A 25,376-nucleotide genomic window follows, 5' to 3' on the forward strand; every position below is an offset into this window, starting at 1 on the left:
GGTCTGGATTGACCTTGGTTTTATGCATGGACTACTGCGCAGGTGTATGTTGTATGTGTACTGTGCTTGAGGGCAGGCAAATCGGTTTTTTACTTTTTTTGACTCAAACAGTATGCCGTACAGGACAGAGTTACGACAGTGAAGATGCAGCCCTCGGCTTCTCTACTCTAGGTACGGTAGTATGTGTACTCGTAGTTATGATCTCAAAATCTCCTATACATACATGGTGCATTCTGCACTTAGCCGTTACCTCGAAAGCGAGGCGCGCGTCATGGGGTTGCAATAAATATACGCTCTAAAACTCAGTTGAAACTTCATGATTGCACCCACGGCTCATATCTTTTTGAAATAGTTATGGCTGCAGTAAAATGCAAGTAGATGCTTTAGGAATGATTGGTGATGGCCTCGCTGTGATTCGCGATTACCCCAAACACCGTCACGAGCCTCAATGTAGAGTTCAACGACGTCAAAACCTCCAACTCTAGATTCATAGCTACTACCTCTCGAGTCTCACCTCAGATCTATTCTCAAAGCATGGAAATTGCGCAGAACAAATCTAGCCAGTAAGTCCACCTAAAGATGACGTCCATCCGGCTGGACCTTATCCCAGCTCCAGCAACCTGCAACTCCTTGCCCCCGCAAATCTCCAATTCCACCTAACTTTTCTCCGCTAGGCATGTCATGTCCACCACCACAACCTGAGCCTAACCCCCCCATATCCGACGAAAACGAAGCTCTGAGCAGCGACTACGGATCCGATTTCAGCGCCGATGAAGCCGAGCTGCTGAACGAGTTACTTGCCAAAGTTGACGCGACTGCGCCGGTCACCGCGCCACTGACCGTCACAGCACCAGCAGCGGCAATTACACCTGTACCGCCCCCCACAGCGGCGATACAAGGGAAACACGCGGTTACAGATATTGAGGACATTATTGATGATGCATCGAGTCGCGTCCCTCGGGTGCTGGGGCGGGAGAAGCCTTGGTGGCAGGTTAAGAGGTTTGACCTGCGTGCAGCAAATAAGACGCAATACGGAGCTGGCTATAGCAGGACCACGACTGGTATGTCCTCATTTTCTCTACCCTCCACCCGTGATATTCTTGCTGCATTGATTGGGGGAACGCTGACCTGACCAGCGATTAGTTGAGCACCCCAATTCCACCGAAGGCCGCGAGCGCCAACGCGAGCGGGATATAGCGCGTGAACAAGCGAACATCGAGGCTGCAAAGAAGGCCGAGTCGAAAGAAAACCCGGTTCTCGATACAAGATCACCGGTTGAACGGTTCCGACGACCCCCGAATAAGGCCTTCTCCGTGACGGATCTGATTTCACCGGCTTGGTGTGAGGTGCAGTATTGGTATACCTTGACGAAACATGGGCGGAAACGGAGGACGGCTGCGATGAAATTGGGCAGCAATATACATAAGACGCTGGAGGATGAGGTTTACACGACCGTGCCGGTGGAGATTACCACGAAGGAGGACGCGCTGGCGCTGCGGATCTGGAATGTTATCCAAGGACTGCGGACACTGCGGGAGTTTGGTATGACGCGAGAGTTTGAGATATGGGGCCTAGTGGATGGGGAGTTAGTGAATGGGATTATTGACCAGCTCTCGTATGAGTGTCCGGACTCGGGGCTCGAGGCGTCGGCTGCTTCTCACTACGCGGAGATTGCTGCGTCGAGGGCTGTTCTGCCGGAGTACCAGATGTCACTGTCGGACTTCCTGCTGTCTCCTTCGCATGGCGGGATGAGGCTTTCTGATCTCTCGACACATGAGGCGGAGCCTCAAACTGCTGAGAATCCCGTTAGCAGCCAGTCGTCTGCAGATATCCAGCATCTGCCTCGGATATACCTAACCGATGTCAAGACGAGGGGAAGTGGTTCAGCGCCGACAGTCAAAAGCTCCGCATTCCGACCAACCATGATGCAGCTGTCGCTCTACTACCGCATGCTCAACCGAATGGCAACGAGTGACGACGTGACAATCGAGCTGCTCTGCACGCGATACGGCCTCGACCCGAAGAAGAACTTTACCGACGCATTCATCTGTGAAGTCGGCTCCCTCAACGACCGCTTTTTCGACGCTCTTTCATCGATGGAGTATGACCCTGATTACGCTCCTACCCCGGAAGACGCAATCCGACACCAAGCTTCTCATTCCTCTCAATCCTCTCAATCCTCCGAAGACTCAACAGAACAACTCCCTACCGCAAGCCAAGACTCCACCTCCGTCCTCCTCGCCCACAGTAACCTAACCAGTCTCTGGACGCTCATGAAATCCCAACTCCGAGCCACCTTCCTCCCACCAACTCTAAAAACAGCCTCCTGCGCGCCTTCCATCCCCTCTGAATTCCAGCCCTCAATGCTCGAAGAGTATCCGACGATTCTCTCCCCCCTCTTAACAGCGCGGTATATCTCCTCAAAACCAACCGCGGACTTGCGGACAAAGGTGCTGGGAGATCGCTCGTTCCTGTTTGATCCGACGAGCTTGCAGAGTTATATTGATGATCAGATGAATTGGTGGAGGGGCGAGCGGACGCCGAGGGGGGTGGAGGTTATGGAGGCTTGGAAGTGCCGCATTTGTGAGTTTAAGGATGAGTGTGAGTGGCGGCAGGAGAGGGAGTGGGCGTATGCGAATAGAAGGAGGGAGCCGATGTAGCTGAGGGGAAGGTTAAGAATGCCGAGCATGTTGGCGTTGGTTCATGGCACTTAGGATACTTATTAATTTGGTATCGTTTCTGGAGTTGGACGAGAAATTACCAATAGCATTTTGTACGATATAGTTAGCAGAAAGAATAACATTTAAGTGATATCATCTCCGAAAAAAGGCCATATATACAATCAACTAGGTAGACTTCTCATAACAATCCTGTATTCATAAAATCATGAAACCCCCTCCATCCCCCTCTATCCGTCTAAGGAACCCTCAAAAAGGATAACTCCTCACCTCCTCCTCCCCTTCAACATCCAACCCCCCCTCCACCTGCTCCCTATGTTTCCCGTCCAAATACTCCAACAACACATCCCCATACCTCTCCCTCCCCTTATACCGACTAACATCCTCCCCCCACGAGCGAATCGCACTCGCCAACCGCCCAGGCACAAACTCCTCCTCCACAACACTAGTAATCGGCCCAAAATACGTCCGAATCGTAAAAACCACCGCCCCGGTCCGCGGCAGCCTCCGCAAACTCTGCCTCTCAGACCTGAAATAATGATTCTCAATCGCCTTATTCTTCTCCGCCGTATTCCAACTCACAACTTCCGAGTCCTCAGACCCAATACTATAGCTCCAAGGCAGACTCTCATCAACCTGAATAAAGTAATTATTCCGCACAACGGGGTCCTCGGGTTTAAGCCGGCGGAAGAAGTTCATCATCCCCTTTTCGAGTTTCTCTTTGTACCCGGGGACGTCGCCGGAGGTGTGGATTTCGGATAGTCGCATGCCGTATTTGTCGGAGAGGCGCCAGAAGCCCGCTAGCAGGATTGCGCCGGAGAGGAGGTAGTATTCGCCGTCTGGCTTTTCGAGCATTAGGGCTATGTCGTCTTGGATTAGCCGGGCGCAGGTGGTGATGGGGTCTTCGGGGAGGGGGCGCTGGGTTATGTTGAAGGTTTCGTTTGTGAGGAGGTTGTGGATTCCGGTTGGGGTGGGTTTGAAGAGGGTTGGGTAGCGTTGGGGGAGGTAGGAGACTCTATTACTTTGTTAGTATGTTTTCGGTCGAGGTGGGTGGGTTTTGTTTGGAAGGGATGGTTTACAGTTCCTCGAGGAGCTCGATTGCGGCAGGGTATGCCTCCGGCGCGGTGTAGCAGCATTTCTCGCCTCGCTCGGCGATGCGTCGCGCTTTGTCGGTGTGGTAGCGGAGGTAGTGGTTGTCGAGTTCTGGGGGGCATGTCAGTGACTGTTGGATGTGGATGTGGTGGTGGTGGTGGATAGGATGTGAAGTAGGGCATATGGGTAGCATACCAATCCACTCGTCCCATTTCATGCTTCGCAGGCCCATTGTTATGAAGTATTTCCTAGTAGTCACTGTTAGTGTAAACCCTTGGATGATGAGATGAGGTGGAACATACGGCCCATATCGAAACGGCCGGTATGGGATCGGCTTTGAGGTGTGTACATCCCAATCTGGGTATGGTGCTGCCGGGGGTCGTTTGAAGTCTGACGGCGTCCATTCTGTTCGCTATTCGTTAGCTATCTGTATCTGCCGGCCGATGAAAGGAACATGAGGAGGGCACATACCTCCATATCTTCTGGTTGGTTTCTGAGATCCATATCTCACTGACCCTGTTTTAGACCTCGACTGCCTCGAAATATTCCAGCGTCGGAGAACTGTAGCGAGGGTCCAGATGCAGAGTGTTGTCACCGCGGAGGCGGCAGCAAGAGTCCCGATATGAACCTGGAGTTGTAAATGAGGGAGATAGAGCGTTCCTGGTATCATCTCGACGACTTTCTAGAAAACAAGAGCTTGAATAGAATCATTCCCTCAGCGTAGTTACAGAACGGGGAAACCATTCTTAAAGCAACTGGATGTTGAAGTATGTACGTCGTTCTGCAGCAGGCGGTCGTCAATCAGATTACCATTTCCGTTAATCGGATGCGATCAGGCCTTATCAGACAGCAGATAACTGTTGCTTCCCCGCGTTGAGAACCAGGTCAGGCCAGACGGACAGATTCTAAGCTTGGAAGAGAGGGGGAGGTGCTTATCAGTGACTCGGCATAGATCTGCTGGTTGTACGAGAGGGGATCTTTTTGCCGCTTCTGGTAAAGTGGCGCATCACCTACATCAACATTTGAGGGGTTGCGATTGGTGTACGGGATCCCAAGGGAATATATTGAGATGCTGCTATATACAAGTTTATATGGCAGAGCCAGTCTAAGTGTGCTCTTGAGGCTCACTGCGGCGCCGAAGGAGGCAGTAATGGCCCCATTTTCTGCGGAAACGCTCTGGAATGATCGTCAGATCGGGAATCCAGATAAGGCGACCCAGGAGGTTTGTTTGCGAGACATCGAGGAATGACTTGCAGGTTATTTGCTCCCACTCCGCTTCGTCTTGTATATAGTTCGGCTCGAGATTTGTTGCTTCGCGGTCGGCAAAGTATGAGTCGACGAGGAATGAGCACTGGGAGATGTCGGTCTGGGAGTATTAGCAAGACCATCAGGACTGTTAAAAGATGAGACATACATATTTTCCAGCATCTTCGTCGTTGCGGTCGTTCATGCCTTTCGGTATTTGTGCGGCCCCTTCAAGAACAGCGGAATAGCTTGGAGCGTCGGGGAAATCGCCAGGGAGCAGACCGCGGAATTCACTCCGGATAAACTTTGCTCGCATGCCATCCGGGAGAAAGAAGGATGAAGGAAAGCGATACCATTCTTTGCCAAAGCAGACATTGTCACCGGAGTGACCAATCTCTTGCTCCAGCGGCCGCAGAACCTTCAATGGAGCATTGTATGCAGTAATCATACCGAGAGTTCTCAGAAGGCCGCTGTTGATCGCAAGCAGTACCACAGACATCACAGCTGCGAGCTTTAGCTTCGCAGGAACTCGTCCGATCAGCTCTTTGGGATTGCTGGAGCCAATGTATGAGAGGATCATGTGAAAGGCGATGGCCGCATTGAGCGCGAGGAAGGGATATGCGGGGTACATGAATCTCTCTTCCTTGTGAGGTTGAAGAGTGAATATCCCAAACCACATATAAAACGGTGAAAGTAGGGTTACAGTCCGGAACAGGGTCTCTTTGTTCGTCGCTTGAGGGCGAAAGATGGCTTGCAGGACTAGCAATGGAGCTGCAGCTACTGCAAAGACGAGCCAGACGTTGAAGTTCAGCAGCAGATTCCGAACGTAGAACGTCCAGGGCTCTGTGCCGAAGATGTCCGGCCCTCGGCCCTCGCCTCCAAACACGTTGTATGCAACGATATTCCACGGGACGATGGTGATCTTGCGAATGAAGGCATAGTCAACCGCAATTTCCGCAGCCTGAAAGTGTTAGTATGACGACAAAGCTGACTGGAACAAACATACCAGTATTGCGAAGCACCTGAGAGCACCGTTCAAAATGTCGAAGAAGACCTTGCCCGTGTTGCCGGACAGGAAACCTATGATGACCTGTTCTGCGAGAAGTGGAAGTAACAAAGCTCCAGCAAAAGGCCACCCGACAATTGCACCGAGACCGAACCACATGATTCCCTGTGCCGTCTTTTGTCCCCCTCTCCAATCCAGGAAAGCAGCAAGCCCCAGCATAGACGCGTACATCGTGAAGCTAGATGGAAGAAAAGCAGCCGAAGCATGGAACATGCCTGGACTGAACGCAACGATCATAAGGAAGAGCAGCCCAATCCTCGGGCTCAAAGTTCGGGAAATGGCGGAATACAGCCTCGTTTGACAAGCTGCGCAAATCATACCAAGGCAGAACCGGATGAAGTAGAATTCGGCAGGCTTCTTGCTGAATGCAAAAGAGCCGATTTTTCCGACAGCCCCATGAAGAGAGATGTATAGCCAGCTGCGGATCGAGTATACTGGCGAATACTCCCACGTTTGGAGGCCGTACCCGTGGTTTAGATAGTGCGTCGGCTCCCAGAAATTGAAGACCTCGTCACAGTCTTGGATCGGAGCCAGGAAAGCTGAGATGGCATTTGATATGACACACACATAGAGCGTGACGTTCAATGGCAGGTAGAACGGCGGCGGAGGCGGACTAGCTCGAGTCAGCTGGCGAAGGTATAGGACGTTTATGGTGTAGGTACCGTGCTTTTGTGCGCGGAGTCGCCTGGCCTTGCGGCACAGATGTTCCAATCCCTTTCTGAGGCATAGTGCGTGCCTTTATATCAAAGTAAGCTATATCTACCAAAGAGTGAACAAGAAGGAGAAGAAGGCCGCGGAGCGGAGGGCCACGAAAACAGCAATGCTTATCGATAAGAGTGGGTCCGGCGACCTCGACGGCAACTTTGGCAGTTCCATAAAAAAAATTCCAGCAGCATCCCTCGACCAAGTTCATTCACATTTTGCTGTTGGCAGTTTTTGGGCTGATACGCTTTTGAACGATTCCTGTGCCAACTATGGCTGAGCCAAATAATCAGAATATTCCTGCGAATGCCGCCGAAGGCGTCCCCGTGAACACACTTCCAACTACTGCGCAGACACTAGTAGATGATGGAAGCGATTTTTACAACACTCCTCAGGCGGCAGGAACGCCTGCAGAAGCTGCGAAGAAACTGGAAAACAATGTTGCGACTAACGTGACCGAGGCGTCCGTATCGAACCCACCTCCGCAAATCCCAGGATTGAGCCTGGTCAACGACAAACCCCAGGAGAGCCAGTCTGGAACCAACCCTGCCGAGAGCACGAACAATGCGGACACTACGATAACCGGGACCAAAGGGGAGACCCAAGCCCCTGTTCTAGAGGCAAAACCACAAGGATCAGAGGTGCCCACACAGCCAAACACGGATGCGATGGAAGTTGAACAAGATAAGACACAACCTCTAGAGAGTACCGCACCAGTGGAAAATGCCCAAACAAACGGGAGCACGAACGGAGCCGTTGCAGCAGCAGCCGAGGCTGCTCCAGCGCAGACTGAGCAGCAGGAAGAGGAGGAGGAGCATCCTGAGTGGGAGCTTGACTCCTCCCCATACGAGTCCTCTTCCGATGACTCGACCGATTCCTCAGATAGCGACGACGAAGACGAAGATTACCCAATTCTCAGCCCCGAAGAACAAGCCCGAATCCTGATGTCCGGAGAGCTAGGCTCTGACGACGAAGGCGAAGGAAAGGGCAAGGCGGGCGTCCCTTTGAAGACCGCAAACGAGGTCCCGGAGGAGGTTCTACCCATCCCGGAAGTTACAATCACGCCTGAGATGAAAATCGTGCTACTTGGAAACGTCGAGGCGGCAGTCGAGAACACCGTCCTCATTGCGGCAAATGTCACTGGAGAATATCAAGTTCTCGAGGCCGGCTCGCTTCTCTGCCTTGAAGACCGACGGGTCGCCGGTGTTGTTTCCGAAACCCTCGGACGAGTCGAGAACCCTCTATATGCTGTCCGATTCCCAACTGCAGCTGATGTTGAATCGCATGGTCTCGCCAGAGGTACAACCGTATACTACGTCGAACAACACTCCACATTTGTCTTCACCCAGCCTCTCAAGGGCCTGAAGGGAAGCGACGCCTCTAATTTCCATGACGAAGAAGTTGCCGAAGATGAAGTCGAATTCTCTGATGACGAACAGGAAGCCGAATACAGGCGGAAGCTGAAGCAGAAGCGCCAGGAGCGCAAGGGCGGGAAAGGCGATAACGCTGCCGGCAAAGGCAGAGGCCCGCCGGGGCCTTCAAAGCTCGGCCAAAGCGAACTTAACTACGACGACAATGCGGCCGAAGATGGGTATACCCCACTTGCGCGCCCGAAAAATTTGCACGAAATGATGCGCCAGGAGGCGCCCGTTGAGAGCGATGGCTTCTCAGGCCGACACTCTGGAAGGGGACGCGGAAGAGGCAACGATCGTGGAGGCCGGGGTAGTCGTGGTCGTGGACGCGGAGGAAGAGATCACCACGGACACGGACACGGACACCACTCTCAGCACGATAGCCAACCGCATTATCAGCAGGAACGTGATGCTCCTCAGCACCAACACCACCAACCTCAGCCTCAGCAATACCCCCCGTACAACCAACCCCAACACCAGCACCAACAATACCCATCCTACCCACCCCAGACGCAACCCCAACCCCAACAACCCTACCCGCAAGCCGCCCTCCCTACAACCCCCTTCAACTTCCAGATGCCTTACCAGCAGGCCTACCAACAGCAGGCCCAGGCATACCAACAACCGAATCCATACGGGCAAATGCCTAACGCCCCTCATATCAACCCTCTATTCCTCGCTGCGCTGCAACAACAGCAGCAATACCAACAGCAACAGCAGCAACAACAGCCCGGCGCAGCACAACCGCAGGCTCAAGCCCAGGCCCCCAACCAAGCCATGAACTTCGACCAGGTCAAGGCGCAGTTGGATCTGTTAAGGCAGTTGAGCGGTGGTGGTGGACAGTGGCCGCCTCAGCAATGATTCGGCTATGAAACTACTTGCTTAACTTGCATCTTGCATAACGGTGTTTGGATGGATTCTGGAAAGGAAAAGTTCTAGTTAGGTTAGATTATTTGAGTGTCAAATGTTAGGATACCATTTACAATATCATGGTTTGCTTCGATAGAATTGGAGTCTCGTATACCATTTACTGTTCTAGTAATACATCAATATGGCTGATAATACGGAAAGGGCTTGTATACTATGTTGGCTCAAAATGACATCAAAACTCGCTCGGCTTCGCACTCTTCGCCAACACCCAGAAGTTCTCCAGCTTCGCGCGCGCAAGCACATCCTTCGCTTGGGAATCGCTCTCACACACCCTTGCACCTAACCATTTCCGGAACGCTCGGCCCTTGACTTGACCTTCCCAGAGGAGAGTGCATGTGTTCGAGCTGAGATCCTTGAGTTCACCCTTTTCGTCTTCGGCGGCAAGCCATGCTGCCTGTGCTTCGCGGTTTCCTTCTCTCACGGCACCCGGACCGGCGTTTTCAGTCCAGTCGATTCGATTGACCATAAGTTTTTTGTAATTGTTGATTGAGTGGGCACCACCTTCAACGATAACGACATTAAATTTGGGATGCATGACGCAGACTCCGGTGAGAGCATTTTGTTCCGCGTTTTTGCTGATTTTAAATCTATTACGACCGTTTGCGAGACTGTCGATCCGGTAGACGTTCATGAAGAGACCCTTTTCGGCGTCTTGTTCTTGCTGCCGGGCGAGTTTCTCGTGGCGTTGTTCTTTTGTGAGTTTGCGTTCTTCGTTCATGGTTTCGTGTTGCTCTTTGCGTTCTGCGATTTCCCGGTTCACACGGGCCTCGACGGCGGTCGGGTCTTTGACTGCCTGTTCGCCGAGGACGCGCATGAGGTTCGATTTTTTGACCTTTGGTGCAGGGGCTGGCTCGAGACCGAGACGGATCTTGGCTTGCTGCTCTTTCAGATCGGCCATACGTCTTTGCCGGCGGATTTTGGCTTGCTCCTTTTGCGTGAGGTACATGGGCTTCTGTTCTGGCTTGAGCTTCTCCTGCGGGGGTTCGAGCAGGACAGGGTGTTGGACATAGGGCGTAATTATAGAATCGACAGTATCAATCTTCAGGTTGTTCTCATCCTCAATTGCCGAGTAGTCTGGGCCGTTAACTAAATTCTCGTCCCACCATTCAACCGCCGGCGGAGCTGGCACCACGAAAGCCTTTTCCACGTCCAAGTCTTCATCAATACCGGCTTGCCTTGCACGTGCGGCAATACGCTTCTTCATCTCCTCCAACTGCGCCTGCCGACGAAGAGCTGCAGCTTGCTGGATATATTTGCCCTTCTGATTGAACAGGAGCTGGCGCGATTGCCGAGGCTTCGAAATTGTCGCCTTAGGCCCGAGACTGGGATCATAATATGGATTGCTCTTGATTTCCTCGATAGATGGCCCGGAAAGGTCAAGACCAGCTCGAGCCTTGTTTCCACCGACCGCCGGAGAACCCTTGCGATTTTTCGTTTGCGACGATGGCCGTCCTTTGGCGCCCCGATACTCAAGGTTATCAGCCAGAAGAGCGGGATGCAGGCCGATATCAAGACCACCGCGACCGCGAACCGGCCCTTCTTCATCTTCAAAAGGTGGTGGAGGTGGAGGGGGCGTCGGTGCGCTTTCGCGCTGCTGGGCGGTTGCCTGTACTCGTCCGGTCGCTGCTGCAATTCTGGCCTTCATCTGTTCCAACCTCGACATGGCGGATCCAGCAGCAGGCGGTGCAGGACTGGGGCTCGATGCCGCAGGTGCTGGTGAGGGGGATGCGGACACTCGTTTCTCTGCCATCAGTCTGTCGCGAACGGCCTGAGCTTTCGCTCGTGCCTCTGCCACCACCTTCGCGATATCAATATTACCCCCTGCCGGGGCGCCTTGCCCGGGATGAGGAGACCCATTATTCGAGCGAGGTCTTTTTTGTGTATTGTTGTCTTCATCCTCAGGATGAGACCGCTTCAGCATGTTGCCTGACACGTCGGCCATGATGTGAGGGTTTTTGACTCACCCGCCGAATGAAGAGGTAGGTATAGCAGGATAAAGCCGATGAGCCGAGATGGCGAGAAAATGAACCGATGAGTCGTGGGAACCGTATAAGCTGGAGACGAAGACAGGAGAGCTGATCATCAAACCCGGAGCAAAGGTGAAATAGAAGGCGGTGCGGAAAGGCAGAAAAAAGCTGGGACATTTTTTTCTTCGCAGCTTCAAGATCGTCGCAACCCGCTTTCGCTCCTCCGCCAGCAACCGGCTGTCTCAAAAACATTTCGCACTCCCGGCGCTTTCGGTTGCTCAAGGAGCTGCGACTGGGACAATGGCCACCTTTGCACGGCCCGTGGCCTCCGCCATTGGGGGAATTAACTTTGATATGTACTCCGACGCAGATGTCAAGGCGATTTCTGTAAAGCGAATTCATAATACCCCGACTTTGGATTCCTTCAACAACCCTGTTCCGGGTGGTTTATACGACCCTGCAATGGGTGCATGGGGTGACCATGTGTATGTGGCCATACGCTCATTCTCTCGCGAGTTCTGCTCTCCAGATTTGTAGCTAACATACTATAGCTGCACAACATGTCGCCAGAACTCCTGGTCTTGCACTGGCCACCCCGGACATATCGAACTTCCAGTACATGTATATAATGTCACACATCTCGATCAGTTGTACCGATTACTGCGAGCGCAATGCGTTTTCTGCCATCGCTTTCAAATGCCCCGAACACAGATCAACCTTTACACTTGCAAGCTACGCCTGCTGCAATACGGCCTGGTTGATGCGGTTGCGGTCATCGACGCAATGGGGATGAATATTGGAGGGTCGAAAAAGGGCAAGGGTGCAGATAAATCTGATGACGATGATGAGGACGAAGACGAGGACGATTTGATTACCCGCAGGAATGCATATGTCAGGAAGAGCATACGGGAAGCACAGGCATCTGGCGCGCTAAAAAGCATACTTGCTGGCCACAAGAACCCTTTGGCGATAGAGAAGCGACGGGACTTGATCAAGGACTTTTTCAAGGATGTGGTGGCCGCCAAAAAGTGTGCCAGCTGCAGTGGGTATGTTATACGTGACTTTCCTGCTTGTCTACTGACTAGCTGACCCATGATCAGAATGTCACCAGGTTATCGTAAAGACCGAGCTTCCAAGATTTTCCGTCGACCGTTCACGGAAAAGGCCAGGCTCGCGATGATCCAAGCAGGTCTGCAGATTCCAAACTCCCTTATCCTCCTCCAGCAAGCGAAGCAGTACAGTGTCAAAGAGAAAAAGTCACTCGCCAATGGCTTTTCTGACACCGCAAGTGTGACCTCGGAAACCCATGGTGCGGAGGAAGAAGTTGCACGCGGAAATGCGGTTGTGGCCCAGGCGGAAAGCAAAAAGCAGGGTGAAACTCAGCAATATATGCCGTCGTCCGAGGTTCATGCAGCAATGACCCTTCTTTTTGAGAAAGAGGAGGAGATTCTTAACCTCGTCTACAACTCTCGGCCTACACCCAAGAAGGAATCTCGTGTCACTGCGGACATGTTCTTCCTGAAAAGTATTATGGTACCGCCAAACAAATATCGACCATCTTCTCCGCAACAGAGTGGAAAGGGAATCATGGAAGCACAACAAAATACCCCTCTGTTACAAATCTTGAAGAATTGCGATATAATCAACCAGATCAGCAAGGAACGGCAGAGCTCCGGCAGCCAGTCCGCTAACCGTGTTCGTGACTACCGCGACCTCCTGCATGCTATCGTTCAGCTGCAGGATACCGTTAATGGTCTCATCGACCGTGACCGAAACGGCCTTACAGGAGCGGCCGCGCAGAAAGCTGCGAATGGTATCAAGCAGATTCTTGAAAAGAAGGAGGGGTTGTTCAGAAAGAACATGATGGGAAAGCGTGTCAACTTTGCCGCTCGAAGTGTTATATCTCCCGACCCGAACATCGAAACGAATGAGATTGGTGTTCCTATGGTGTTCGCAATGAAGCTAACCTACCCTGAGCCCGTTACCAACCACAATTTCTTTGAGCTTAAGACAGCGGTCATCAACGGACCCGACAAGTACCCCGGTGCTATGGCCATTGAAAACGAGCTGGGACAAGTCACAAACCTGAAGTTCAAGAATCTGGACGAGCGAATCGCATTGGCTAACCAGCTTCTTGCCCCATCAAATATGAGGATAAAGGGTTCACGCAACAAGAAGGTCTACCGCCATCTTACCACTGGTGATATTGTCCTGATGAACCGACAGCCGACGCTGCATAAGCCTTCTATCATGGGTCACAAGGCACGTGTGCTCCCTAACGAGAAGACCATTCGCATGCACTACGCCAACTGTAACACTTACAATGCGGATTTCGATGGTGACGAGATGAACATGCATTTCCCCCAGAATGAGCTTGCCCGAGCAGAAGCTATGATGCTTGCAGATGCCGACCATCAGTACCTTGTTGCAACTTCGGGTAAACCTCTGAGAGGTTTGATTCAAGATCACATCTCCATGGCCACATGGTTCACGTGTCGAGACACATTCTTTGACCGCGAAGACTACCACGAGTTGCTGTACAGCTGTTTGAGACCCGAGAGCGGCCACATCGTGTCCGAAAAGATTGAATTTGTTGAACCTGCGTTTATTCGTCCGAAGCTGCTCTGGACCGGCAAGCAGGTGATTACGACAATTCTCAAGAACATCAAGCCGAAGCAAAGAGGTGGACTCAACTTGCAGAGCAAGTCCTCGACACCAGGAGATCGCTGGGGACAGGGTAGTGAAGAAGACCAGGTTCTCTTCAAGGATGGAGAGCTGCTTTGTGGTATCCTAGACAAGAAGCAGATTGGTCCTACTGCAGGTGGCTTGGTTGATTCTATCCATGAGATTTACGGCCACACTGTCGCAGGAAAGTTGATCAGTATTCTTGGAAGACTGTTGACTAGGTTCTTGAACATGCGTGCCTTCACTTGCGGTATTGACGATCTCCGTCTCACTGAGGAAGGAAACCGCATCCGCAAAGAAAAGCTCAGCCAAGGTCCGCAAATTGGCCGCGAGGTTGCCCTCAAATACGTGACCCTTGACCAGACCAACGTACCTGATGAGGATGCCGAACTGCAACGACGACTGGAGGAAGTCTTACGCGACGATGATAAGCAAAGTGGTCTTGATAGCGTCTCAAACTCTCGATCAGCGCAGCTGTCGAGTGAGATCACCAAGGCCTGTCTACCAGCGGGCTTGGCGAAGCCTTTCCCTTGGAATCAAATGCAGTCTATGACCATCACTGGAGCCAAAGGTTCCTCTGTCAATGCGAACCTCATTTCTTGTAACCTGGGTCAGCAGGTTTTGGAGGGTCGACGTGTACCGGTCATGATCAGTGGTAAAACCCTCCCCTGTTTCAGGGCTTTCGACACAAATCCCATGGCTGGTGGATATGTGTACGGTCGCTTCTTGACTGGTATCAAGCCTCAAGAATATTACTTCCACGCCATGGCTGGTCGTGAGGGTCTTATCGATACTGCCGTTAAAACATCCAGATCCGGTTACCTGCAACGCTGTTTGATCAAGGGCATGGAGGGCTTGCGCGCGGAGTACGACTCTTCAGTGCGAGAAACATCTGACGGCTCGATTGTCCAGTTCCTGTACGGAGAGGACGGTCTTGATATAACGAAACAGGTCCACCTGAAAAACTTTGACTTCTTAGCCGCCAATTATACCTCCCTTAAGGAGCAGGTTCGTTTGCAGGAGGATTTCGGGAAATTAGAAAACGAAACGATCACAGAATGGCACAAAGACGCTATGAAGAAGGTGCGCAGGACTGGAAAGGTCGATGCTATGGATCCTGTTCTGGCTCATTACCATCCTGGGGGTAACTTGGGTAGTACTTCGGAGGCATTCTCCCAGGCACTCAAGAAGGTTTGTAGTTCACTCCAATACTTCTCTACCGCATAAGAAGCTAACATTTTTCTGCAGTACGAGGACGCCAATACGAAAGGTCTGCTCAAAGACAAGAAGAACAAGAAGGCCGAAAATGCTCGCCTGTCAAAGAAGAATTTCGAAACCTTGATGAACATGAAGTATATGAACTCGGTTGTCGATCCTGGCGAGGCCGTCGGAATTGTGGCCGGTCAATCTATCGGTGAACCGTCGACTCAAATGACCCTGAACACTTTCCATTTGGCTGGTCACTCCGCGAAGAACGTGACGCTGGGTATTCCCCGACTCCGTGAAATTGTGATGACAGCTAGCAAACACATCATGACACCGACAATGACGCTGATACTGAACGAGGGGCTCCCTAAGGAACACGGCGAGCGATTTGCAAAGGCCATCAGCAAGCTCAGTATCGCCGAGGTAGTCGACAAGGTGCAGGTCAGAGAAAGAGTTTCTTCCGGCAGCACCAAGGCCAAAGTTTACGACATTGAGATCTCTCTCTTCCCCGCTGAGGAATACACTGCAGAATACGCGATCACTATCCGTGACGTTCAACAGACCCTGCAGCACAAGTTCATCCCTAGGCTTGTGAAGCTCACCAAGGCCGAGCTCAAGAAGCGCTTTGACGAGAAGAAGCTCAGCAACTCAACATCACAACCTGAAATTGGTGTCTCTGTCGGCGTAGTCCAGGAAGCGCCCAGCCGCGGTGACGCTGAACAGGAAGCTCCCGATGACGACGTCGAAGATGACGAGGACGACGCCAAGCGCGCCAGCGGAGCCCAGAACCGCTCAAATCAAGTCTCCTACGAAGGTCCCGAGGAAGAGGAAGAGCAAGCAGTGCGACAACTGGACACCCGAGACGACGACGACGAAGACATGGCCGACGACCGCTCCGTCGATTCCGACGACTCGGACGCCGAACTCAATTCGGAAGGCCACACTAAGGACTCCAAGCTCCGCGAAGACGACGTCAAGTCCAAGTATCACGAAGTCACGCAATTTAAGTTCAACCAGCACGAGGGCAACACCTGCACCATTCAGCTACAATATGACATCGCCACCCCCAAGCTCCTTCTCCTTCCGCTCGTCGAGGACGCCGCCCGAAACGCCGTCATCCAATCCATCCCGGGTCTCGGCAACTGCACCTTCGTCGACGCCGACCAAGCCAAGAAAGAGCCTGCCTGCGTTATCACCGAGGGCGTCAATCTCCTTGCCATGCGCGACTACCAGGACATCATTCACCCACATACCCTGTACACCAACTCCATCGACCACATGCTCACGTACTACGGTGTTGAAGCTGCCCGCGCCTCGATCGTGCGTGAAATGGACGCCGTTTTCACAGGTCACAGTATCTCTGTTGATAACCGCCACCTGAACCTCATTGGTGACGTGATGACGCACTCTGGTGGATACAAGGCCTTTAACCGAAACCAGCTCGTCAAGGATATCACGTCGCCGTTGGCGAAGATGAGTTTCGAGACCACAGTTGGGTTCCTCAAGGAGGCGGTCCTCGAGCGCGACTGGGATAACCTGAACAACCCCAGTAGTAGGATTGTTGTTGGGCGGACTGGTGTTGTTGGAACCGGTGCTTTTGATGTTCTTGCGCCTGTTGCATAAAGTCGTCGGTGATTGTGCCGTGTATCTTGTTAATTCTCTAGCCGTTGTACATGTTCGTTTCTCAGGGCATTATTCTTGTTTACGCAGTTCTGTTCGTGATGTGTCCCATGAACCCTGGAGTTTTGTTGAAGCGGAAATTCAAAAGTTTCCTTGTCTTGTTCATTCAGATAATGTTAGTTCTAGAGAGGCATTTCATTATACCTACCGATGCGAAGACTAAGTTGAATAGAACTTGTATATTGTGTGATCTTGATTCTAGATAATGAAATGTGGCTTCCAATCGAACCAAATAACACCAAACGCCGTGGTATCATGCATGCTTATACTGCCTCGAGGCAATCGATGGTAGTCTATGCCGATGTGCGAAGGGAGAGTCTGGAAACTAAAAGTGACCTCGGCCTATCACGCATCCAACATCATAAGATCTTCATCAATACCCTCATCGAACTCATCCCCCGCACCAGTCCGAGCACGGCCGTTGGTTGCATGCCCGTTCCCATTAGCGAAGTCCTCCCTCTGTGCTCTATTTGCTTCCTGCATTTGCTTTTCACGATGCCTCTCCAAATCCGCCAAACTCCAGGTCGAGATTCCCTCTTGATCCTTCGCCTTGAATGGCTGCGCCATAGTCCTCAAGAAGTTCTTCGCTGTCGCAACTGCCATATCTGTGCTCAAATTCGTCTCACTTTCCAACATGGCCTGACTAATCCACTTCGGGAGTTGATTCCGTTTCTTCTGGAACCGGCGGTCGGCGAGAACCATGACTCCGTAGTCGTCTTTTCCTCGCAGGACACGGCCCAAACACTGCGCAGCGTGCCGCATAGCGTCGAAAGAGAGGAAGTCGTTTTCGCGGATGCGGTAGTTCTCTCTCAGGAACTCGAGTCGGGCCTTGAGGATTCGAGACTCGGTGTATTGGAATGGCACGCCGATGCAGAGCACAGCGCGGCCATAGTGATGGTCAAAATCAATACCCTCGGACACTTTACCTCGAGCGACGCAGAAGAGTAGCGCGCCGCGGCCGTTACAACATGCTGTGCGGAAGGTTTCGAGGGCGAGAGAGGATTCCTGCGCATCCGGGGTTTCAACGAGGATAAGCTTATAGTTCCAGATTGAGTCGAGGATGCCCATGCCTTGCCACATGCTGATGATGGATTCCATGTAGAGGTAGGAGGGGAAGAAGACGACGACGCCGTCAGGAGTAATGCGTGAGAATTCGAGGACGATATTGCCGTAGTTTCGGACGACACCGGGGTCATTGCGAATTTGGAAGCCAGATGAGACCTGGGCCTGGTCTGAGCCGCGGGTTACAATCATGGGCAGGAAGGATCGGCGGGCGAGGGTCATGCTGTATGATTCCTGCATGACGGTGTTGAAGCCTAGCATTTTGGGATACATTTCGAGGGGTGAGAGGGTACCCGAGGTGATGACGACCGAACTGAATCGGTCGAATACAGGCTTGATAGCGATTGCCGCGTCCAAGCATGTAAAATGCAAGATTGGATTTGGCACAGTTGCAGCTTCAGACTCGAAAGGTTCCAAGATGAGGAGGAAACCTTTGTCGTAGGTCGACACTAGAGTTGCGAATGTTGCCACCTCTTGTAGTGGCTGGTAGTCTTCTATGTTGATAAGTTCTAACGTCCGAACGAGCGATGTTAACCGTTCAGCGCAGAATCTCAAGGGCTTCCGTTCGATAAATGTCAACTCCTTCACGTGGTTTAAGAAGGACAGAGGTGTCTCTGAAATGGTATGTGTAACTTTCATTCGGGTTTTGAGGTATTCGATGAATCTTTTAAGGAAGGCAACAAAGTGCTCTGCCCGCCGAATGTTACCCGGAACAGCTTCCTTGAGCAAGTCGTCGGGTAGAACAGGGTTTGAGATGAACTGGTCTTCTTCTCGAGCCTGCTCTGCCTCTCGCAATCCCTCGACTAGTTTCATGTATTCGTTGTTAAGCTTGTCCGCGTCTGAGCTTTTCACTTCTTGAATTTTCCGCTCCAGGTTGTTTGCTCCTCTTGTGGCTTTTCGCAACGAATCTTCGGATATATCGATACTGAGTGACTCGATGCAGACGTTGTCAATGTTATGAGCTTCGTCAAAAACCACGATGCAGTCTTTCGAGAACTCCTTGGAGACTCTCTCCGCGATCTTCGGGTCTAGCAGATAATGGTAGGAGTAAATGATGACGTTACAGTATGGCATCTAGAGATATTAGGTGTGGGAACATCTTGATATTCTCGGTGAGAGCCTACCATGCGCCGAGCAGAAAAATATGGGCACTGCTTATGCTGTTCTCCATAATTCAGTAGACCGTCGAGTGTGAAAACGCCCGGAGGCACGAGGTTATGCGGCTCTAGAAGATCCAGATTCTGACTCGCGTTAGCCACATAATTCAGAAGCGCACAGCCTTCTTCATACCTCATGATAAACACATAGATCGACATCCTCGCCCTTCTCTTTCTTTTCCTTAACGAACCCGGCCGTCAAACTCCGGCATCGAGCATCGACCACCGTACCACTTTTCTCTCGCTTTACGGACGGATGTAGACACAGGTTCTTTCGACTAGTGAGACCCAAAGCGCGGAAGTCCTCTGTATATCCCAGCTGCTCAGTGCGAAACTTCATGAGCTCCCTCAACTCTGCTAAAGCTTTCTCAATCTCGGACATCGTTCGGGAGCAGTAGATGAGCTTTCTGTGCTCTGGGTAATGCTGCTGGTATGCGACAATCAACGATAACAGTGTAACGGTCTTTCCGGTCCCCGAAGGCATCTCGAGGACGCAGTGACCCCCGGCGTCGAGGGTCTTCTTGAGATCGCACATGTAGGCATATTGTTCGGGGTATATACGAGGGTAAGGGAAAAGGATGGGGAGGTCACTATGGAAGAAAGGAAAGCTATTAGATGCTGTAGATCCCTACGCGAAAGCATGCAGCACTTACTCAATCATAAATTTCATTGTGAGAGGCGAGCTTGAAGCTGGAGAAATCAAGAAGGTCGTTAGGATGAGGCGCCTCTTTTTGGGCCAGACCGCATTGAGCTTTTCCCTTCTGGGCGATCGATGACTGACTGTGATGACGCCTAATCACGTGTTTGTCCGATAAGAGTCCCCGATCAGGCTGTGACCAAGTCAAGCTGGAGAATATGTTGAGTCCACAGTTGGGATGAGAGTCATTCTAGAGCGTGCGCCTGGTTGATTTTGCTTCTCTCTCTTTACTCTCTCATTTTTTTTTCGTTCATCAAGTCCTGATCTTCGCTCCTGACCGGTTCTTTCATTTCACCCCGCTACCCCACATTATTGCTATGAGCAAAAAGTTCAAATCGCAAGCGTCGAGCAGCCGTGCTGCTGCTGGCAACTTTGGAGGCTTTGGAGGATTCTCGTCGGATCAAGGGAGGGAGCTTTCTTCCCTTACATATGTTGCGGAGCCACCGGATCTCTCTCGGATATCAGAGCCCCAGCTAGCGATTGCTTTCAAGAACTTTGCGAAGAAGGACGGAGTTACGAGGACAAAGGCTCTAGATGATATACGGTCCTACGTCTCTGGCGTAGAGGCGAATGGCGGTACCCTTGATGATGGTTTCTTAGAGGCATGGGTAAGTTCGACTTTCGGGGCCACTCGATAAAACCTAACCTTAAGCAGATCAATATATACCCTCGAGCGTCTATTGATCTCCATCGCAGAGTGAGACAGACTGCGCATTTAGTCCAAGGCTTGATTGCGTCCCTCGTGGGAAAGCGTGTTGCCCGATTCCTGCCCAAGGTCATCGGAGCATGGCTAGCTGGAGTGTACGACAACGATAAACCCGTTCATCAGGCGGCTGTAGAGTCTTTCACACGTGTATTCTCTACTGAGGAGAAGAGACAGGGTGTGTGGAAGGTCTTTCAAAGTTCGATCCTCGATTTTGTGGATGATGTCATTCTTCAGCAAACTCCTCAGACTTTGAGTGATGAAAGGACAGTGAAACCAGACGATGCAGAGGCCAAGTATGCCCGCGTGGTGGGAACTGCCATTCTGTTATTCAATCGGATCCTCGGTGGGTTTCTGAGAACTCGCATACGATCAAGATACCCTGCTAATGGGACCAGGGAACACGACAAGAGAGGAGCGCCAAAATGATATTGCAAAGATTGAAAATATTCTTGGGAGCAAGTCCTTATGGACATTTTCGTATCACGAGGACCCCTCCGTCCGCCGCTCCATATACATCCTTATCCGAACCACTGTTTCCGGGGAACCGGAAGAACTAGATTGGAAGTTGATCGGCGCAGCTTTGATTGGAAAGTCCCTTTCTATCACCCAGATTGGGTCTGCCTCCGATTTATCAGAAGCACTGTTGCATGTAACGTCTTTACGCCCCCAGATATGGACCGATGATTATTCTGGAAAGACGTCGGCTTCGAAAAGGCTGCTCCAGTACATCCGAAAGGGCTCTCAAAGTGGCCCCGCTTCATTCTGGTCAAATATATATCAGCTGTTGCAGCTGGTCCCGATAGAGCTGTTGGCGAAGCTTGATCCAAGTTCAGCGAGCGATGATACTATCGGACTGTCAAGTGCCACAGCTCTGATGGAAGCAATCCATGAGGGTCTGAGCTCCAGAGAAGAACCCCATCAAAATCGGACGATTGGTTGGAAAAATTACGTCGAAACTGCCATGTGGCTTGCGCAGGGGCTATCAGAAGATGACACATTGGTATTCTTACAGACCGAGCTATTTCCTTTGGTCACGCAGTACGTAAGACCTGAAGATGCGGGATCTCGCTGGTCATTACCATTGCAGTCAGCGGGAGCTATCTGCACAGAATATTTGACGGCCCTTTTCTCATTTGGCTACGAGGCTGCATTCAATGAATTGTGGACGAAGTTGTCAGATGGCCTCTTTGAGGCTGTGAGGCTGTCCTCGCCTGAACAATCAAAGGACTTTACGGCTTCACAGGATGCAGTCTCCACACAGGCTGAGCGTTTATTCTTTTTAGAGGCGTCTTTACTGTCGCGCCTTGCTGACAAAGAATTAGAACCCAAAGCGTTGCACACACTCGAGACGCTTAACTTGGCGCTACTTAATAACTGTCTGGAAGTCTTGCGCACTCGAAATGGCAAGCCTTACGGGGCAGCTGCGGTGATCGAAGCCGTGGTGCGTAAGGTCCCGCAAATTGGGCAACATGCCCAGGAGCTTCTGGAATTCATCCAAAAAGATGCGCCTGAGCTTCTCTTCTCCCCAAGCGGCGACCGATTGATTACCATCATTTTGCTCTGTCGGTCTTGGCCTGGGTTTGGCCCTAGTTTCGAAGAGCTTGTCAAGCAGGTTGCCCGGCTTGAGAATGTAATGTCTAATGCGAGCGCCGTTCAGAAGCTGCTCTCAAGTCTTGATTTTAATGAAGTCGATATGGAGATCCTCGGACCTTTGGTTACGCGAGCCTTAGAACTGGCGTGTAAGGGCAGCCAACTGCATTGGTCCGTTGTTATCTCCGCGTTACAGAACCCTACTTGTGAAGGAGAACTCGAAGACTCGATATTTTTATCTCTTCTGGACAGTCTATCCACGGACGACGAGATGATCAATGCGTTGAATGGACTGACGCAAATTGTGTCGTCTGCCCCTACCGCAGCCAAGAGATTCCAGACTGGTAGCCAGGGCTCGAAGTTGACCGGAAAGTTACTCTATCTTACAGAACTACCGTCAGAAGAAATTGCTGGTCTTGCACAAGCATTGATCAACCTTATGAAGAGGTCTGCTGTCGGCGAGACAAGTATCAAAGCAAGCCTGGAAATTTTGCAGAACAATCTGGCCCATGTCAACGAGGAGTCACTATCGTATGTAATCATTGCTTCTCAGTTTTAAGTTGAAATACTAACTGAACAGTGTCGAATCATTGCTGGATATTGGCGAAGAATTGCTACGAAGTTCCAAATTGGAAGACATACAGCAGCTGGCTAGAGATATTCTTCCTTCGGGGCAAATGTGGGACGAAGCGCTGAGGCCTTTCCTTGAACTGCCACCTCGTTCGTCTACGGCTATAACGAGCCCCCTTTCGGGTGTTGTCCACTTAGTCGACCGAACACTATCGGAGTCATTTTCTCAGGGCTACGAAAATATTGCGCGCGATGCGAGCGAGTGTTCAGCGGCTTTCCGACTCACACATTTTACTGTTCGGATGTTGTTCTTATTCGATCTTACGAAATACCTGAGCAAAGAAGGCTTCGAAACCTTGGTTTCAAATCTACCTATTGCGGTGCAGCTGATAGAGGATGATCTCGACCTTGAAAGGTACAATTACATTGCGGGTTCACTGACCCAAGAGCAACGAGAGGAACATCGCGACATTGTCAATGATGCGCGGAGAATTATCGGCGGATGGTCTACATCGACCCAGCAAATAGAGTCTACGGACGAGACCGTCGCATCTGCCCTTGCTTCCACCTGGAAGACTAGAATCGAGGAGCTGGATGGCACTTCTCCTCTCGATTACCGAATTGGTGAAGCCTTTGCGAAAATCATGGACGGCATGGAACCATCAGATCTTGCTTACTCCTCTGAGGCAATAGGGCAGTTAAGCAAAGATCTGCGAACAGGTAATGCTATCCGCTCGGCAAGTTTGGTCGCGGTGCTGCGCCGGTCGATGCTATCGAACCCTGCTGGTGTCCGAATTTGCAACGAGTTTGTGGCCGATTCCACTGGGTTAAAGGTCGAGGATGAGACGAACAACGGTTAGTACTCTACCATGTAAACGTGTTTCAGATAAGTGCACTAACACCACGAAGGCCTCCGCAAGCTGTCTTTACTCAACCTGCTTGTATCTGGCGAGGAAGAGCTCAACCCATTGGCGTCCATGCCCACGCAACGATTGATATTCTTCGTAAAACATCTGATACAATGCCTCCAGGCGGAGAAAGTCCCCTTTGGTCTCAAAACCGAGATTTTCAAGGGCTTGACTATCGCGTTTCCACATGTAAAGGAAATGTATGGCCCGCACTGGGAAGAATGCTTGGATATCCTCAGCTCGACGTGGCGAGATATCAGTGGAGGTGATGCCGCCTTGACAGTATTGAACTCATCATTCAAGCTCTTTAGCTGCTTGGAGTCGATCGTGAAGGACGAGGATAGCAATGATGACGTGAAGGATGCTTGGGCAGACAAGAAGACGACGCTTTTCGGCCTCCTGACCTCAACTCTTTGGAAGTTCGGTTAGTCACCCAGCCTCGTGTTTCTGACAGGGATGCTTATATTGATATAGATTCCTCTACGACCTATCACCTACCTCGAGACCTCACTGTGGACCGCCTGTGCCGCTTAATCAAGACCATGCCAATTGGGAATATTGAGGATGTCAGCAAGGTTTATCCTTTGCTAACAGCGCACAGCCTCGTCCTCCAGCATACAGCCTACAATCTTCTTCACAGGTATATTCCAAGTGTACAAGAACAAGTGTCCTTGGATGTTGCGCTCTCGAAGACGGAGGTCAAACTTCCTTTTGAACTGATATCTTTGCTTCTTGGTGCTCCTACTATGGAGTCAATATCTCAGACGTATGGCGACGATAAGACGTGGGCTGATATACGATCAATGCTGCTAAGCTGGAAACTTGTGTTCGACCACTTCGTGAATGCTGTAGGTACCACATCAATGTCTTACTAAGAAGTGTGCTAATTGGAATCTAGTCTTTCACCTTGCAAGAGCAGTACGCCTCTAACATCAAAGAGCACGATGTGCTCACTCCACTGCTTGAGTTCATGTTCGATTTCCTCCAAAGAGGCCACGGCAAGCTCGTTGACACATCAAAACTGGACATCCGCTCCTTCGAGCTCGACCAGTCAGAAGACTACGAGAAAGAGATTCAGTGGCTGCTTGTACACCTTTACTTTTTGTGCTTGAAGCACCTCGCCAACCAAACAAAAGCTTGGTGGATTGACGCTAAGAAGCGCATCAAGGGTCTTGTAGAAACCTGGACCGAGAAATCCGTAAGTACAATGTTTCCTGGCGAGAAAACATGACTAAAGACTATAGATTTCCCCCTTGGTCATCAGTGACGCCCTCGAAAGGGTGACCCAGTGGATGTCCACCCAGGACCCCGATGAAGAGCGCGCCCTCGCTGTTAAGGTCTCCTCCAAAACAGCCGAAATCATCGCCAGCATTCTCGTTGACGAAGAATCACCCCCAGTCTCAATATCCATCACCCTTCCAGCCGCCTATCCCTTGCACCCTGCTCTGGTTCTCGGACGAAGCAGAGTACTAGTCGATGAGCGCAAATGGAAATCCTGGCTTCTCACAATCCAGGGAGTCATCATGTTCGCGAACGGGAACCTAGAAGACGGACTTTTAGCATTCCGCAAGAACGTCCAAGGTGCACTGAAGGGACAGAGCGAGTGCGCTATCTGTTACTCGGTCATCTCGACGGATATGCAGACGCCGAACAAGCGGTGCGCGACGTGCAAGCATACGTTCCACTCCGTGTGTCTTTTCAGGTGGTTCAAGAGCAGCAACCAGAGTACTTGCCCTCTGTGCCGGAATCAATTTACCTTTGCGTGATGTGGTTTATTGTTTTGTGTTTGAATCTGTATAGAGGGTGCTGGCAGGGAAAAGTTGCTGGAATTTAATGACGTCGATCTTAGCCTGCACAGGTGATAATATATATAGCTCTTGAAATATGAATACAATAGATTCATACAAAGCGATATATATCTCCACCAAATATATAGAAAAGACTATTTCAAACTGCCTTCACTCATAATCAATCATAGACAAAAAGCGTCGTCGCGTGGGCATTATCTAACCCCGCACCACCG

The 25,376-nt window shown here is 51.2% G+C and overlaps 7 protein-coding genes across 7 annotated transcripts; 4 read left to right on the top strand and 3 right to left on the bottom strand.

Annotated features, from left to right (window-relative positions):
* The first annotated feature begins 493 nt into the window (after positions 1-493).
* BJY04DRAFT_143547 (exonuclease V) lies at positions 494-2,801 on the top strand. Its single transcript, XM_073708728.1, has 2 exons — positions 494-1,061; positions 1,137-2,801. The coding sequence occupies exons 1-2, from the start codon at positions 936-938 to the stop codon at positions 2,658-2,660; spliced, it is 1,650 nt and encodes a 549-aa protein (XP_073566074.1). The 5' UTR covers positions 494-935; the 3' UTR covers positions 2,661-2,801.
* Positions 2,802-2,927: 126 nt separating this feature from the next.
* BJY04DRAFT_231730 (uncharacterized protein) lies at positions 2,928-6,821 on the bottom strand (the record flags this gene model as incomplete). The annotated part of the gene is made up of 8 exons (XM_073719607.1): positions 6,744-6,821; positions 6,022-6,694; positions 5,185-5,976; positions 4,899-5,136; positions 4,073-4,175; positions 3,966-4,018; positions 3,758-3,881; positions 2,928-3,693 (listed from the first exon to the last, which is right to left on the bottom strand). Exons 1-8 carry the CDS (start codon positions 6,806-6,808, stop codon positions 2,928-2,930), a joined length of 2,814 nt encoding a protein of 937 aa, XP_073566075.1. The 5' UTR covers positions 6,809-6,821.
* Positions 6,822-6,993: 172 nt separating this feature from the next.
* On the top strand, positions 6,994-9,157 carry BJY04DRAFT_231734 (RNA-binding snoRNP assembly protein NAF1). Its single transcript, XM_073719608.1, has one exon. The coding sequence runs from the start codon at positions 7,056-7,058 to the stop codon at positions 9,054-9,056; it is 2,001 nt and encodes a 666-aa protein (XP_073566076.1). The 5' UTR covers positions 6,994-7,055; the 3' UTR covers positions 9,057-9,157.
* An 8-nt stretch (positions 9,158-9,165) lies between these two features.
* Positions 9,166-11,181, bottom strand: BJY04DRAFT_200165 (U4/U6-U5 snRNP complex subunit PRP3). The gene has a single exon (XM_073712881.1). The coding sequence runs from the start codon at positions 11,065-11,067 to the stop codon at positions 9,298-9,300; it is 1,770 nt and encodes a 589-aa protein (XP_073566077.1). The 5' UTR covers positions 11,068-11,181; the 3' UTR covers positions 9,166-9,297.
* Positions 11,182-11,392: 211 nt separating this feature from the next.
* On the top strand, positions 11,393-16,606 carry BJY04DRAFT_223201 (DNA-directed RNA polymerase I core subunit RPA190; the record flags this gene model as incomplete). Its single annotated transcript, XM_073717628.1, has 4 exons — positions 11,393-11,577; positions 11,644-12,138; positions 12,193-14,968; positions 15,026-16,606. The coding sequence occupies 4 exons, from the start codon at positions 11,393-11,395 to the stop codon at positions 16,604-16,606; spliced, it is 5,037 nt and encodes a 1,678-aa protein (XP_073566078.1).
* A 201-nt stretch (positions 16,607-16,807) lies between these two features.
* BJY04DRAFT_143568 (TFIIH/NER complex ATP-dependent 5'-3' DNA helicase subunit RAD3) lies at positions 16,808-19,558 on the bottom strand. The gene is made up of 4 exons (XM_073708729.1): positions 19,536-19,558; positions 19,016-19,472; positions 18,850-18,966; positions 16,808-18,799 (listed from the first exon to the last, which is right to left on the bottom strand). The coding sequence occupies exons 1-4, from the start codon at positions 19,550-19,552 to the stop codon at positions 17,009-17,011; spliced, it is 2,382 nt and encodes a 793-aa protein (XP_073566079.1). The 5' UTR covers positions 19,553-19,558; the 3' UTR covers positions 16,808-17,008.
* A 200-nt stretch (positions 19,559-19,758) lies between these two features.
* On the top strand, positions 19,759-25,310 carry BJY04DRAFT_143573 (ubiquitin-protein ligase RKR1). Its single transcript, XM_073708730.1, has 8 exons — positions 19,759-20,187; positions 20,235-20,628; positions 20,681-22,406; positions 22,456-23,300; positions 23,355-23,777; positions 23,828-24,201; positions 24,252-24,551; positions 24,598-25,310. The coding sequence occupies exons 1-8, from the start codon at positions 19,897-19,899 to the stop codon at positions 25,117-25,119; spliced, it is 4,875 nt and encodes a 1,624-aa protein (XP_073566080.1). The 5' UTR covers positions 19,759-19,896; the 3' UTR covers positions 25,120-25,310.
* The last annotated feature ends 66 nt before the right edge of the window (positions 25,311-25,376 follow it).

The sequence above is a fragment of the Aspergillus karnatakaensis genome (genome assembly GCF_047715665.1).
Source record: "Aspergillus karnatakaensis strain CBS 102800 unplaced genomic scaffold BJY04scaffold_69, whole genome shotgun sequence".
Lineage (NCBI taxonomy): Eukaryota > Fungi > Ascomycota > Eurotiomycetes > Eurotiales > Aspergillaceae > Aspergillus > Aspergillus karnatakaensis.